The 16,267-nt window shown below is 42.1% G+C and overlaps 1 protein-coding gene, 1 long non-coding RNA gene and 2 other non-coding genes across 6 annotated transcripts; 1 reads left to right on the top strand and 3 right to left on the bottom strand.

Annotated features, from left to right (window-relative positions):
- The first annotated feature begins 497 nt into the window (after positions 1-497).
- fbf1 (Fas binding factor 1) lies at positions 498-14,067 on the top strand. 3 transcript variants are annotated; one of them, XM_008416661.3, is made up of 31 exons: positions 498-953; positions 1,132-1,162; positions 1,621-1,671; positions 1,756-1,801; positions 1,885-1,948; positions 2,029-2,079; positions 2,169-2,301; positions 2,423-2,497; positions 3,660-3,800; positions 3,888-3,999; positions 4,226-4,353; positions 4,446-4,539; positions 5,302-5,721; positions 5,802-5,867; positions 5,935-5,981; positions 6,093-6,401; positions 6,756-6,808; positions 6,882-6,929; positions 7,021-7,152; positions 7,227-7,327; positions 7,421-7,627; positions 10,572-10,679; positions 11,402-11,541; positions 11,625-11,743; positions 11,863-11,985; positions 12,078-12,254; positions 12,360-12,536; positions 12,611-12,748; positions 12,832-12,931; positions 13,017-13,147; positions 13,916-14,067. In XM_008416661.3, the coding sequence occupies exons 1-31, from the start codon at positions 951-953 to the stop codon at positions 14,003-14,005; spliced, it is 3,615 nt and encodes a 1,204-aa protein (XP_008414883.2). In that variant the 5' UTR covers positions 498-950; the 3' UTR covers positions 14,006-14,067. The 3 variants fall into 3 exon arrangements, with proteins under 3 accessions (XP_008414883.2, XP_008414882.2, XP_008414884.2); XM_008416660.3 differs by having other exon boundaries at positions 5,935-6,401; XM_008416662.3 differs by lacking the exon at positions 6,093-6,401 and having other exon boundaries at positions 499-953.
- On the bottom strand, positions 13,794-15,291 carry LOC103469143 (uncharacterized). Its single transcript, XR_534311.3, has 5 exons — positions 15,062-15,291; positions 14,809-14,850; positions 14,582-14,635; positions 14,344-14,402; positions 13,794-14,153 (listed from the first exon to the last, which is right to left on the bottom strand). It is a non-coding gene; the product is annotated as an uncharacterized LOC103469143 (long non-coding RNA).
- On the bottom strand, positions 14,228-14,301 carry LOC145552697 (small nucleolar RNA R38). Its single transcript, XR_014088828.1, has one exon. It is a non-coding gene; the product is annotated as a small nucleolar RNA R38 (small nucleolar RNA).
- Positions 14,469-14,543, bottom strand: LOC145552698 (small nucleolar RNA SNORD49). The gene has a single exon (XR_014088829.1). It is a non-coding gene; the product is annotated as a small nucleolar RNA SNORD49 (small nucleolar RNA).
- Positions 15,292-16,267: the final 976 nt, after the last annotated feature.

The following is a 16,267-nucleotide window of genomic DNA, read 5'->3' as shown; positions in this document are numbered from 1 at the left end:
ATGAATATTAAATCAGGTGTTATGATCAGTTACTCAATACTTGAGTAGTTTACCAAATACGTTTTACACTAAACGTGTTTTTAAGGTATGCTACTCTGATTGGAGTACAATTTTGGGGTACTCTAACCAACTATGCATGAACGATTGCTCTACGGATCACTTTCTAAAAACAAAAAGCACCGCCATAAAATAATGTCTATCACTGCAGCGGACATCCCACCCCATGAGGGTAGGACGATGCGCCGTGGGGAGTATCCCTTATTTTGATTTCTGAAAGGTGGCAACCCCAGTTTCACCATTACAAACGTCTGACGCCATCTAGTGGTGAACCTGTCTAGTCTAGTCTAGTCGCACCAATGCCGTTTTTTTTTTCTCTCGGATGAAAATGTCAACTGTTATGTGTAGGAAATAAATTTTTCGAATATATTCCAAGCTATGTTGTAAATTCAACGTATTACCATAAAATCTCTAATAAAACTACATTACCCAGATTGCACCTGGATCAGTAAACAGGAAGCTCATGCTTTACCGGTACAACCGTGTATAACAGTCTGTATGAAAACTATTCAAGTGTAGGAAACACTGTTTCGTACTCATTATTTTTATATATGTGTACTGCTAACCATTAGGTTTGTGCTTTATTAGCTAAAGAGTGTAACGGGGCTTGACACACGGTATTCCTCACGGTGGGCTATATTACCGTGAGGTTGGCTCATTTAAGAACTGGGTAAATAAACGCTAAAGACATCCTTCTGGATAAAAAGCATGTCTATCTATCTGTTACAATGAAACCCGCTGTTTATAGTTCTTTCTGTAGCTAGAGCGACAGAAAGTAGTACAGTAGAGCGACGGAGTGGTTACCAATGGAGACAGGAGACGCCTAAACAGATTTAGCTAGCTTTAGCTCGTTAGCTTCCTTCAAATCTTTCCGCTACCAGCCAAGATTCATTATGGTGAGTTAACCTGTCCTTTTTCTAGGGTCAAAAGCTGTCCTGGAGTTGTTACACAATGTTTTTTCTGTATAGATCTAGATTGTTCAATTCCATTCTTTAGGAATTATGTGAAATAATAACATCCGTGTTAGAGTAAATAAAATTATAAGTTTTTGTTATTTTTGTTGGCATTCCGCAGCCTACAAAGCCGAAGAGTAAAGCCTCCCAAAGTAAGTTCACCGGCTGGATGTTTGAAAGCCTTTATTTGTTTGTTAAGTTGATTTTTTTTAACAGTAAATGAATACATGTTTAACATTGGAATACATCAAACCATTAAAAAATTTATTTTTAAAAACAGATATGAAAAGTATGTCTTCATAAGTACGTTTTTTAAGTCTTTAAGTAAAAGGTTATTTTCAAAAAGTACTTTTAATCTGACAAACTATTTGGGACTATTTGCGATTCTAACTTATCGGCCTGTATATGATGTGCAATACAATTTTGATCTTGACAGCACCCTCAAAAATAATAAAATAATTGTAAATTGAGATTTTTTAAAATCAAATCTTTAAATCCCACACTTCTAGGCTTCTCTCTACCAACTCCTGTCTCGCAGCACATCTTTATCAGAGGTGTTCATAAATGTATCAAAATTAACTAATTGTACATTTGCTGTGGTTTCCTGAAGACCTTTTTGAAGACGATGACATACTTGACAGCTTATTCAATGACGATTCAAGTAAGTGACATTTACGAGTTAGTAATTCATATAGAAAGTATTGAAGTTTGTCACACTAATTTATTTGATCACATTACCCCTTAGAGCAACCAACGCGATCAAAGGGGGCTCGTGTTGGACGGCCAAACGTGTAAGCTGAAGGAATCCAGGAACTGTCTACTTAACTGTAATAAACGAGTACTCCTTATGGGCTTTCTTTTCTTGCTTTCCCAGCTCATCTCCCACTAATAGCATGTTCAGTAGAATGGCGGAGGAAGTCAGGAGGGACGACTTGGAGGTAACAGAGAAAATATGTTAAAACAGAGGACCAATATTTGCCTGTTTGTATGCCATAGATAATTGTTACCTTTGCTTAAGTCCTCAGATGTCTCTGAGGCTGATCCCAGCGACGTGCTGAAGAACCTGAAGGTAGATTCGTATCAAATGAGCAAAAGCAGCGACTAAATTTGCCTCTTGTACATTTTGTGCATTGAATAAAATTTACTCTCGCTCCTCAGGACATGGATGATTTAGAGGCCGACCTGTTTCCATCAAGGAAAAAGCCTCCCCTGCAAACAAAGTCAGTCGGTAATGAAGACCCAGTGAAAGACTCCGCTGTGTTAGAAAGTAACGCAAATCTTGAGGGAGCAGGTAATTCAAAGCAGCATGTTCTTGCATAAAACATTGTTCTCATTATTATGTTTCCCTCACTACGGGCTTTAAAGGTTGCCAGTGCAATCAAAAAAGGGTTTGTCTTCCTTTTTTCTTTCAGATGAGGCGACAGGAGGAGGGAAGAAGCCAAACACTGCCCCATCATCCTCAGCACATAAGTACAATGACTTCTTTGGTGAGTGATGAGCATCAATGTCAGGTTAAGATTAAGCTTCAAACAACTTGGGTATTGTTGACCGTCAGCTTTACTTTCTTTGTCTTTAATCACTGCCTCTGATCAGTAATGGAGGTAACGACGCACATCTGATCAAGTTTTGCGAACATTAACTTTAATGTATTGAAATTAAGGTTTAATCGGTTTCAGATTTGTACATAAATTGGCACTAATTCAACTTAACACCTTTCTCCAACTAAGTCTTGTATTTGCTCAGTTCTTCACCTCAAAAAAAGATCATTTGAATAATTTGAACAGCCAGATAGGTCATATTTTTTGTATCAATTTCAACCCAGAGGAAGATAACTTACTTTTTAAATGTGAAACTAGTGGAATTTATTTGCATTGCTCAGACAGATAATGGGGCAGAGAGAGAGATAGAAGATGACCGCTGTGTCAAAGAACCAACAAATTTAGATATCTGATAGTGAACACAATATTTTTTCTAGATATTTTTCTGTGGTTAAACTACCAGCAGTGCGTAATATTGAATTCTGGATTAGCTTTTAGGTGGGCTAACACTCGTTAACAGGGGTCTGTCCATGGACAGAATGTCTCAAGGGAACCAGACGTGTTTGAAGTGGGGAAAAAAAGGTTTTAAGGCTCAATTCAATTTAAAGATGAACTTTAAAGACATCAACAGATTTAGAAATGTCTTGGCAAAATCAACAATCAAAAGGACTTGTGTGTACTCCGTCGAAAGAATCTCCACTGTCTCGCCTCTCAAGCTTTTCTCCAAATATTTACAGAATTATACAGTGTGCAGTTTAAACTCCTTGGTTGCTTCAGATAAATCAGTAAAAAAAAACCCAAAGAGAATCAATTTGTGCCTTTCAAGGGTACAAGAGTATTACATTTTTAAAGAGATGAACACATTTTAATCTTTTTTATTTCAGAGTTGATGTTTATCTCCGCCCTTTTCTCACTTTTAGTTCAATCTTTTCAAATCCATTTTTGGAAAGATGGCATTGATAATATTATTCCTTCAACACATTCTCTCCTAGTGATTTACAAGATGCATGACTTCAGAATAAGGTTCTAGGCCTCTGTATCTCGTTTACCGCTTTTCACTTTGATGTGAACAAACACCATTAATTATTAAAGAGTCCTCTTACGTCTGCAGATCTAGACGACCCCCTGGCTGATTCGCTTGATGACCTGCTTCCGGATGAAACCAGGCCCGAACCTAAAGCCCGGCAGAGCAAGCCTGACAAATCTGTGCCGCCTGCATCAGCATCTTCTCCCGTCCTGAGGAGCCAAACGAGTGAGCCGCATGCTTGTCGAGGATTTTGTTTCTCCGGCGTCTAGCGTACACTTAGTGAAGACGGGGATGTTTCTGCCTGTTTATCAGCAAAGACGGCGAAAAAAGAAGATAAGGATGATCTCCTTGACGCCCTCGGGTTTGAGAGACACAAAGACGATCCCCGGAAGAAAGAGTCTCCACTTTGGTCTTCCAAGGAGAAGTAAGGGCTCAGTTTTCATTTTTGCCTTTCTCGCTCCTTTTGTTCTTCTTATTTATAGTGCTCAGTTGATAAATAATTACCGTGAGCCTTGGGCTTTAGTGTGCAGCTCTGAACTAAGACAATGTTTTCCCAACACATATACAGTCTTTTTCTATTTTGTTTTAATTGGCTGACTGCATGCGATTCCCAAGAATATTTCCCGTGTCTTCTTCCTTCTTATTTCCAGGAGCGAAGCCCCTCAGAGACCTCGTACCAGAATTCAAGATATTCTGGATGCCTCCACCTCAGCCCGACTGCCCACAGGCGAGAGGAAGGATGAGAAGCTACAGCAGGAGAAGAACCATAGTCTGAAAGGTGGGAAAACACTGCAGCTCTTGTTGTTCGAACGTCTGCAAGCAACTACTGCCCTGAAATATTAATGTTACAACCCGGTTTCTGTTCGTCAGATCCATTTGTGGAAGATGACCTCACATTTGGGTCCTATCAGCCGACATTAGTGACCACACCCGAGGGCCGCCAGTCCCGCAGGCAGTCTGTCAGGTGTGTCCAGGATTCCTAGTTTTTTTTTTTTTTCAGTCAGAAGTCATAAAGTGGCACCATCGAATGGGGCCTTCAGGCAGCAATGAGTTCTGCTTTAGAGGTGTGACCCTTTAAAGACATCATCTTTTTTTTTTTTCCTTAGAAACTTGAGAGGTAAAACCTCAATGAAGCATTAATTTACCTATGCATGGTGGCACAGTAAAAAACATTTTTAAAAAATCTGTAATTTTATATATAGATATGTTTTTATTTATGTCCTGGGTTTTACATTTATGTCTTCATTGAAGAAGTTGATTCTGTATGCATTTCTATGAAATGAACACGACACTCAGTGGGTCCAATGGCTTTGGCAGCAGTTTTCAAGAGGGGGTCATGCTTCCAACCCCGACTGGTCTCCACTTGGGGGCGCCACTGCAAATTATGCCAGTTGTAAGTTGCCCAATCCAGCATGTCCCACAACACTGCACTGATGGGGTAAAATATCAAATGGGATTTAACAAACTCAGTAACAGCTTCCACAAAACCAGAAAAGACTGGAATTTGATTCAAATTCCTAAATATGTAAATAAAATAAGTTCATAGGAAAAGCTACAATTTCTTACCCCCTCTATCTTGTTCAGTAAAAATATCTTCTATAATTTTGTGACAAACGTTTGTACTTATACTTTGGTCAAAATGGGTCAAATTCTCAAAATAGCTTTATCTGGCATGCACTCCTATAATAATTTGTGTTTCAACTTTTTTTTTTGTTTGTATGGTTAGATTTTCTACCGAAGATGTCAGAGTCTCTTCCCCAGAGAAAAAACCCCAACCCAGCACCCCGCCAACCAGCCGGCACAGAAACTCGGCGGAATGGCTTGGCCTCACAGCAAACGACGAGCTTGACGATTTAGAAGAAGGTTCCAAAGCAGTGAAAAGTTCAGCTCCGTCTCCAAAAGTTCCCTCCTCTCCTGTAGTGGAGAGAAAGTCTTCGTTGGCCGGAAATCAAGCCGCATCTGTCGCAAGGATGACAGAAGATGCTCCGAACTTCAAACAGAGCAGATCGGAGGTCTCTAAAGGCAAGATGAAGGATGAGGAGGAAGAGTATGACTGGTTGGAAGGGGCACTGAGCAGGAAGAAGGCTCTATCAGAGGCAAAAGCTCCTAAGCAGGGAGAGTCTCTGCAAATTGAGTCGGTTGTCAGGTATCGCGCCGAGAAACGCGCCAGCTGACATGATAGATTGAGTTTCTTAGTATTGAACATTATGTCAATCCTTTCTACAGTAACCAAGATAAGGCGGCACCTTTCAGAGACAGAGAGGAAACAGTCACATCTATCGGAGACACCAGGTAAGATCGTTGTTTTCTAACATCAGATCAAATCTTTCCTCTTTAATAAAACTTTTGTTTGTTTCAGTCCTGTGGCTCACTCCACTCCAATCAGAGAGGAGAAGCCAAGTCAAGGTATTTACCTCCTCTGCATTTCATCCACTCATTTAAATAAAATCAAAATCTCGTCATCAGACCAAAACATTCTCGGCTTTTTTCCTCCTGGTGCCTCCGTCCCCCACATAGAAGGCATTAATTCTTCCTCATACCAGTCAGCTTTAACTGTAAACACAGATTCACCCACTGTTCAGTGTCCCGTACCCTCGTCCCCAGCAGCCCCTCCGCTTCATCACACTCTCAGCTCGTCTCACTCTCCTGATCGCCCCCCTCGGGTTGCTAGCCTTGTGGTAGATTCCAGTGTTGGAAATAGTCATCCTCTGTCTCAGTTCAGCCAATTAGCATCAAACGAGAGATCCGACATGCCGAGGAAGCCCACTTCAGGCGAATCTCTGCAAAAGCCAGGATTGCCGGGCCCTTCTTCTGCTGCACTTCCTGGTACGGTGTGGAGTAGGTAACCTCAGGGGAACCACTGAGTTAATCACAGCGCCCTGCACATTTTGTCACACTACAGCTACAGATTTCAATGTATTCTACAGGAATTTTATGCAGCAGATCAACACAAATACTTACTACTACACGTCCCTCTGAGTACACAGTGCTTATGTTAAAACATGATGTTGTGTTACTTTATGTAGGTCTGTCACATACAATCCCAATAAATCCATTAAAACAGGACTATAATGTGACAAAAGAGACAAAAGATTTTAGGGAGTGGCAGACTTTCTACTTCATTTTGACACCGTCTTTGAATATTCATTGTGAAGACTTTTATTACTGTATTCTTTCTAGCAAGTCCTCAGCGAAACCCAACGAAGGGAACATCATCTACTGTTCAACAACAGGTATTGTTACCATTTTCACATGAAGCTCTTATGATTGCAAATGATAATATTACATTGTCCTCCTCCTGAATAGGTGTCATTTACAGCAGACAATCTGCAGCAGCTGCTACTACAGCAGCAGGTAAGGACGTATCCACTGTCCTCTGCTGATAGAGTTTTACATCGGATTCTTCTCCTGTATCGTTCTCGATCCGGCTTCTCTTCTTCTAAAGATGATGCAGACTCAGTTGCTGGGTCTGGGTAGTGCTGCTGACACAGGAGCTCTGCAGAGACTTAAAGAGAAGGAGCAGCAGCATGGAGAATGTCAGGCTTTACAAGCTCGCATCATCCAGTTGGAGGGAGAGGTAGCTGCCAGCCAAGCTCCGCTTTTCCCTCGCTGGTTGGGTTCACTGCCCTGAACACAAATCTGACATTTCAGGTGAAGATGCTGCAGCTGGAGCGGGACCAAAGCCAGATGATTTTAGAGAACATCCAACACAGGCATAAGCAGAATATGCAGCTCCTGGAGAACACACACAAGTAATACACATGTCGAGTTAAAGGGGGGGGGGATAAACTCTCTGCATTTAAAGTAGCGTGTGCTTTGCAAGTGTCGCATGTGTTTATTTTAAGAACTCGTGTGAAGCTGCTGGAGGAGTCGGCAGCCCAAAGAGAGACCCGAGCTCGGCTGGAGTGCGAGGAGCTAATGGAGCGCCTGGCTACGTTAACAAGGTCAGCCGAGCAGGAGCGCTCAGAGCTGCAGGCTCAGTACCACCGAAAGCTGGCCCAAGCCCAACAGGACAGAGACCGAGAGGTGGAGAGGCTCCGAGATCTTCAACGGTAAGATGGAATCATTTAAGCAAGAAAAGAGCCCAAAACAGAAACAGCATCTATTTTTAATACTGTGTGCATTCCTATATATATATATATATATATATATATATATATATATATATATATATAAAAAAAAAATTCCCTTCTCACCCTCCGCGGGTGGTCTGTTTCATCCTCTGAGCTCGGGTCCTCTACCAGAGGCCTGGGAGCTTGAGGGTTCTGCGCAGTATCTTGGCTGTGCCTAGAACTGCACATTTCTGGACTGAGATGTCTGATGTTGTTCCTGGGATCTGTTTGAGCCACTGCTCCAGTTTGGGGGTGACTGCCCCGAGGGCCCCGATGACCACAGGCACCACTGTGGTCTTCACCTTCCAGGTCTTTTCCAGTTCCTCCCTGAGGCCCTGGTATTTCTCCAATTTCTCATGCTCCTTTTTCCTGATGTTGTAATCACTTGGTATTGCTACATCCACCACAACGGCTTTCCTCTGTTCTTTATCCACCACCACAATGTCCGGTTGGTTCGCCATTACCATCTTGTCTGTCTGGATCTGGAAGTCCCACAGGATCTTAGCTCGGTCATTCTCCACCACTTTTGGGGGTGTTCCCCACTTTGATCTTGGGGCTTCCAGTCCATATTCTGCACAGATGTTCCTGTACACTATGCCCGCCACTTGGTTATGTCGTTCCATGTACGCTTTCCCTGCCAGCATCTTGCACCCTGCTATTATGTGCTGGACTGTCTCAGGGGCCTCCTTGCACAACCTACACCTTGGGTCTTGTCTGGTGTGGTAGATCTGAGCCTCTATTGCTCTGGTGTTTAGGGCCTGTTCCTGGGCGGCCAGGATGAGAGTCTCTGTGCTGTCCTTGAGTCCAGCTTTCTCCAGCCATTGGTAGGTTTTCCTGACATCAGCCACTTCAGTTATTTGTCGGTGGTACATCCCATGTAGGGGCTTGTCCTCCCATGATGGTACTTCCAGCACCTTGTCTTCTGTTCCCCATTGCCTGAGACATTCGCTGAGCACATCGTCTGTTGAGGCTTTGTCCTTGATGTATTTATGGATCTTGGATGTTTCATCCTGGACAGTGGCTCTCACACTCACTAGTCCTCTGCCTCCTTCCTTACGGCTCGTGTACAGTCTCAGGGTGCTGGATTTGGGGTGGAACCCTCCATGCATGGTTAGTAGCTTCCTAGTCTTAACATCCGTGGCCTTCATCTCTTCCATTGGCCAGCTAATTATTCCGGCAGGGTATCTGATTACTGGTAAGGCATAGCTGTTTATTGCACGGATCTTGTTCTTGCCATTGAGCTGGCTTCTCAGGACTTGCCTTATTCGTTGAAGGTATTTGGCTGTGGCTCCTTTCCTTGTGACCTCATCGAGGTTGCCATTTGCTTGTGGTATTCCCAGGTACTTGTAGCTGTGCTCTATGTCTGCTATTGTTCCTTCTGGGAGTGAGACCCCTTCTGTGTGGGCGACCTTTCCTCTCTTTGTAACCATCCGACCACACTTCTCTAGTCCGAATGACATCCCAATGTCAGTGCTGTAGATCCTGGTGGTGTGGATCAGTGAGTCGATGTCTCGCTCGCTCTTGGCGTACAGCTTGATGTCATCCATGTAGAGGAGGTGACTGATTGTAGCCCCATTCTTGAGTCGGTATCCGTAGCCAGTCTTGTTGATGATTTGGCTGAGAGGGTTCAGGCCTATGCAGAACAGCAGTGGGGACAGAGCATCTCCTTGGTATATGCCACATTTGATGGACACTTGTGCAAGTGGTTTGCAGTTGGCTTCAAGGGTGGTTTTCCACAGCCCCATCGAGTTTGCAATGAAGGCTCTTAGAGTCCTATTGATGTTGTACATCTCTAAGCATTCAATGATCCAAGTGTGTGGCATTGAGTCATAGGCTTTCTTGTAATCAATCCAAGCGGTACACAGGTTGGTGTGTCGGGTTTTGCAGTCTCGGGCAACTGTGTGGTCTACAAGGAGTTGGTGTTTGGCTCCTCTGCTATTTATGCCTATGCCCTTCTGTGCCTTGCTCATGTATGTATCCATGTGCCCGCTTATCTTAGCCGCTATGATGCCTGACATGAGCTTCCATGTTGTAGAGAGACAGGTTATTGGCCGATAGTTGGATGGGACTGAACCCTTCGAGGGTTCCTTCTGTATCAGGATTGTGCGCCCTTCAGTTAACCATTCAGGGTGAGTCCCATTTTGTAGCAGCTGGTTCAGTTGAGCTGCCAGTCGCTCATGGAGGGCAGTGAGTTTCTTAAGCCAGTAGGCATGGATCATGTCAGGTCCTGGTGCTGTCCAGTTTTTCATACCCGAGACTCTGTCTTGGACATCTGCCACAGTGATGGTTACCGGGGCTTGTTCAGGGAGGTTGCTGTGGTCCTCTCGTAGAGAGGTTAGCCACTGTGCATTGCTGTTGTGGGACGCCTCCCTTTCCCATATGCCTTTCCAGTATTGTTCAGTCTCCAGCCTGGGTGGGCCTGCTCTGTTGTTATTACCCTGCCATTGAGAGTACACTTTAGCTGGTTGGGTGGCGAAGAGCCGGTTAATCCTCCTGGCTTCATTCTCTCTCGTGTATCTCTTTAGGCGGCTGGCCAAGGCTTGGAGCCTTTGTTTGGCAGTTTCGAGTGCTTCAGGTATGGGCATCTGGCTGTACTTCTTGGGTACTGATCTTTTCATTGCACCCCTTTGGAGCTCTGACAGTTGACTCACTTCCCTCCTTGTTATCTTGATCTTAGCCTCTAACCGTCTTTTCCATGGTGGGTATTGGGTCTCATGGTTGCTCTTATAACCAAGCATCTCAAGGATCACTGATATATATATATATATATATATATATATATATATATATATATATATATATATATAAAATCACCATGTATTAATTTAGTGGGTTAAAACATTCATGATTGCATTTGGTACATTTATCCTATTGTTCTTCCTAGAAAATCCATCTTAGAGATGAAAAAAGACCACGAGGAGCAGCTTCAGAGGCTGAAGAGATTAAAGGACGAAGAGATTGACGCTGTTACAAGTGCAACATCTCAGACCAGGTGAGACCTGGTCATTTCTTACCTTCCATTTTCTGCATTTTCTCTTCATCCTGCAGGCAAAACTGGACAATTGGGACTCTACTTTCTATTTTAATGCTGAGCCCAGACATGGCAGTGTCAACACAGCACATTTCCAACTCTAATCCCCACTGCTCTGCCCTCTGTCCTGTCATTAACAAGACAGGGCATAGGAAATGGCAACATTTCTAAACTTTTCTGCATGAGGCATCAGATTTCAAAAAGGTGATATTGTTTAGGAAAGACTCTTCCCCAAGGACACTCTCCACCTCAGTCTGGGGAATCCAGAGGCATTCCAGTCCAGAATGAATTACAGAGACTGCTGGGTTTGAATCGGGGTTTCCTTTGTGTGTGACATGTCTAGAAAATGTCCAAAGGTAGATACCCCTGAATGCCGTGAAACACCTCCACTCACAAAGCATGGCAGCTCTTTCTCCATTACAACAGACCCGATCAGGGCCCTGCTTACTGCGGCTGAAGCTTAAAACCGATAGTCTATCTCCCATTAACATCAAGGCACTATGATACTTGAACTCTACCACTTGAGTCAGTGTCTGATCCCCAACTTCCTTCTGTAAAAGCATTTCTTTACTGAACAGGACCAAAATAATTTGTAGTATGATTTTCTTGCTATCCCGACGTACATTTCTCAGAACAACTCCCAAGCCAATCCATGTCTAACTTTCCACATTACATTTGTACAGATCTCTCACAGGGGTGATTGAGCAGATGGAGCAGTTCTCTTCCCGGCTCGGAGAGCTCTCTTCTCGAGTGGAGAGCACACACGAGCACACCGCCCACGGCCTGGAGCAAGGGGCACGACACCGGGACGAGCAGCTTCGAAGTACGTACGTCCACGCTGAATGGGCAGGAGAATCTGTATTAAAAACTAAAAGTGTACGCACCTGGCTTCTCCAAATCTTCCAGTAATGCAGGAACGTCTGGCCCAGCAGCAGAAAGCCATGGCAGAGGAGCGAACGTACCTGAAGGAAATTATCTCAAGGATGGACTCTCAGATCAGCGAGCAGCAAAGGCAGCTGGAGAAGGTGAGCAGACCGTGCCGGGGAATCATCGCCGTGGTCGACGTGCGTTGTTACGATTGCTCTAAAAACGGCTCTTGTAGATCCTCAAAAATCGTCGTGACGCTAGCTTTTATTTGCTTCAGGAACGCTGGAAAGTAACGGCGGAGCAGGCCAAGGCCGAGTCCACCCAGAGGGGCCTGGAGGAAGAGCGACGCGTCTTCACCATGCAGATCAGCATGGAAAGGGAGGAGCTGGAGAGAGCGAAGGTGAGACCCGACAAGCACCACAGTTGCAACTGAGGCATTAGCGGTTGCCGTGCAACCTCACCACGTCTGCTACGCGCCTGTCTGCCCTTCAGAGCTCATTGCTGGAGGAGCAGAAATCTGTGATGCAGCATTGTGCAGAGGAGAGGAGAAAACTGGCAGCGGAGTGGGCTCACTTCCACACACAGGAGAAACAGAGGCATGACAAAGCCGAACGGGAGGTCAACAGCCTCTTGGAGAGGAGAGAAGGATCCATCATTGGTCTGGTGCAAGTGAGTCACGCAAATCCCTTTCTTTTTCTTTTTTCTTTATTAGGCTGCTGTAGTCTTAGAGGAAAGGAAATCCAGGTTTCCATTAATGTATTTTCTGTTTCGCAGGAACAGGCTGACTTGAAGCTTCGCATGGCTGAATTAAAGCAGAAGGAGATGGCCGTGACACAAGAGAAAGAGACTCTTGCGAGACTAAAGGAAGAACTGGACAGAGAGAAGGAGACAGCCAGTAGTATGGCTCTGAGACTCAAAACAAGGGCCGAAGAGGTTGAGGCCTTCAGCAAGGTGATTTCCTCCCACGTCGACCTCCGCAGCCTTCAAAATGTTTCAGTTTTGACTGAATTGTTTTGTTTTCACAGCTTGCAGCAGAGAAGTATGAGGAGGGCGAGCGAGCATTGCTAGAGGCGAAACGCGTGGAGTCGGATCATGTGACTCGACTAAGAAATATCCAGGTTCAAACGGAGAATTTGAGGCAGCAGGAGCAGCGGATCCTGAAGGTGCATCATTGCACAAAGCAAAGACCTCGCTCCGTCTTAAAAAACACTTTTATTGGGTATTAAATAAAAATGTGATGTTACAGGAACGCATGAAAGGAAAACATCTGCAGGAAGATACAGAAAGGCTTAGGGAATATTCCACCATCTCACCTTTACCTCATATTATTCCACCTATTTTAACAGGTTTGATTGAATGTCTGATTTAAGATGTATATTTTTCTATATAGAGGCAAAAAAAATAATTTTAACTTATTAGTTTCTTCTGTAGACTCTGTTCCAGTGTTTCCTTCTTTTCCTGAACCAACATCCGTCAGGAATAATCCTTCAAATCCTCTGGACAACTATCAGTCCATGACGCTTGAGGCCAGTCTGGCCCTATGGAAGTACACAGCGGAAAAGGTAACTGGTTATTCTCTAGTCACAATTCAGACTTTTTTTTTCTTGCCAGCTTTTAAAGAATAAATACAAATCTTAGAATGCAGCCATTTCTAATGGTCGGATTGTGAATACAGTCAAATCCTCAGACTGGAAGATGGTTAAAAGTATTAGGAAGCAGCCTGAAAATAGAAATGATTTGCTTTTCATACATTTTAAAACTCTGTCCAGTTATTTGTACTTAGGAATGCTCCTGAAAGTGTTTATTAAAACTTTCCAGTAAATAAATTTCAGCGTAAAAATCCAGTTATTCTGGAAGTGTTTATGACGACTCACTGCCATAATCTTAATCTCAAGATACAAAAAGTGATTTAAATGTCATGAAAGCTAATCTAACCAAAATGCATTTATATTTTTACAAATATTTTATATAATGAAGCTGAGTGAACCCTTTCCATAAATGTGAAAAACTTAATCCACTTAGTACTAAGCACTTTAAAACTAAAAACCTTTTAAAGCTTTCTGGTTGCAGATATTGTATGCAGACATTGCATAAAAACTGACATTTTGTGGCCTCGAAGATTTTGCAAAAGCCACATATTGTCCGACTCATACATTTCAGTTTTCAGTAATCTTGGTAACAGATGAATTAAACAACTTAAACCAGAGATTTGTTCCATTAAAGATTTTATTTTCAGAAAATTGGTTCAAACACCCCAAGTCATTTTCTTCCACAAAAGCTTTCCTTATACATCTTCAGAAACCAAGAGCTTCTCATTTTCTCTCCCACAGGACCGTGAATTCCTCCTCGAGGAGCAGATTTTTCTAGAAAATCTAAAGAAGAAATCCTACAAGTTCAACGCAGACAGTAAAACCTGCTGAGCCGGTTGCATCTTTGGATTTGTATTACATCTGTACAGTTTTTAAATAAAGTTTTTCCAATACATGTGGTTTGGCTCATTTTGCTCTCAATTTTTAATCAAGCATCACATCTCCTGATTCCTTCAAACTGCTCTTGTGTCAGCTCCATCTGTAAGGTAAAGAAAAATATGTAAAATATTACATCTCACCGATTCATAGAAATATGATGCATGGCATTATGAACCAAGCCTCAGGTTACCAGAACTCATCAAAATAATTTTTTCAGACAGGGATAACTTGTATCATCAGTGGCTTGATTTAAAATTACAAGCCAATCTTAAAAAAAAAAAAAAACTTACACGAGTGTCCTCAAGAGCCAAGAGTCTTAAAAATTCAGCTCTTGCGACTGATGCTGAACCTAGGAAAGATACAACCTGTTGATTATTGTATTATTAGAATATACATAAAACTCAAGTATTTAATTTCTCAGAAACGCTCTCAATAATCGTCAGTTGTCGCATCAGACGGCACTTCCTATGCAGCGGTTTTCATCACTGAAGAAGGCAGAATAAATAATACAAATTGTGCAGGACAAACCTTTTTTTGTTGTTGTACACCTCTTCTTCCTACTTATGGATCATCTCCACAGCCCTGCAACAAGATATGACGTTATTGATCTTCCATCATGAACACTTGTCTTTACACATCACCGTGCAGTAGATCAGACAGCATTGATTTCCACACCACTGTTTCAGACAGGGATAACAAACTCGTCACATCAACTGTAGAAAAAGAAAAGTTCACAAGTTGTCTGGATGTTTTACCTTCTCAAAGTTAAGTCTTCAGCAACATCTCCAGATAGAAACCTGCAAATAAGCAGACTGTTATTAATAGATATATTTGTTTCGGTTGTCTGATAAGCATTAAGTTTCATTCACATTATTACAGCATTCATTGCACCACATCACCGGACTTTAACACGTGGTAGCCTGGCTAGCGACTAGCTAGCAGCGACACATGCTTCATTTACCAGCCGGCTTTTACACAAATAAGTTCGGTTAGTTGTTAAAAAATTACCTATTTAAGGCGGGTCATCTCTGGAGGACGTCACATTATCAGGCAAGTTCAACTGTATGGCTATAATCATTGTTACAAAGCCGCTATGTTCACTGAATGCACTACTTCCCATCGGAGAGATCTGGAGTGTCTGAAATCTCGCGGTGTTGAGTTTTTATATGTCGCAAACGTCACGAGTCACGTGATTTATTACGTTTCATTAGGGAAAAAACAATTTAAAGTTGATACTTTTTCGCTGAAAAAACAACAACGAAAGCATGAGAACCAAATACGTTTAGCTTCTTATACCTACATTTGACATAAAAACCGGTATTTGCCAATCGTGGCGTTTTCTTAGCTCATATGAGCTGTTATTTGGACTCACTAACACTTTGCGTAAACTCTGTGAAGAACAAAGCTTCATTTGATAATTGTGAATTTTTTTAAAAATTTTTATTGTGGTTTATTTATATACATTTATGACAAACGATGTCACAGTTTATGTTTAATAATAACAAAACCGAAAAGTTATTCGGAAAGTATTTATCAAAGTTGTTACAAAGTACGATTTTTTTTGTAATGAACACTTTTCTCTCATACACATTTACATTATTAATATTGTATGCTGGGGGTTTACATTTTTATTCTAACAGTTTTAAATTAACTTGAATAAGTTAGGCTTTGTTAATTGTATTTAAGCTAAATCAAACAAACTACTCATGCGACGGTATAATCTGCTGTGATTTTTTTTCAGTAAATGCATACAATTATTTTCTTCTATGTGAGCAGGTGGGGGTGGGGGGGGGACTCAAAAATCGTACTTAAGAGTTTTCCAGACAATAGTGGACCACACAAAAACATGCACAAATTACTAAAGTTTTTTTTTCTTTTTTTTTTTGTACTGTTATAACCATTAATCAATCTCCCCTTCAGTTCAACCTAGAGACACATAGTTGATGTTACCATCATACAATAACTCGCAATTATTGGCAAAGCTCAATATAATTTTCACAGGTGGTGGAACATTATTGTCCACATCTGCTGAACGTAACTTTCAGTTACTTTTAATGTAATTCCGTTACTTTCCAAATCAAGTAATCATTAATCTAATTAAGTTACTTTTTCAAGAAGTTAACAGTAAAGTTAAATTTTTCAAAGTAACTATGCCATCACTGCCTCGTGGATTTTAAACATAACTAAAGGGTCTAAATCCACTATTTAAAGTTG

Source organism: Poecilia reticulata, chromosome 8 (assembly GCF_904066995.2).
Source record: "Poecilia reticulata chromosome 8, P_reticulata-male-v2, whole genome shotgun sequence".
NCBI classification, from domain to species: domain Eukaryota; kingdom Metazoa; phylum Chordata; class Actinopteri; order Cyprinodontiformes; family Poeciliidae; genus Poecilia; species Poecilia reticulata.
This window is presented reverse-complemented; position numbering and strand designations above follow the sequence as displayed.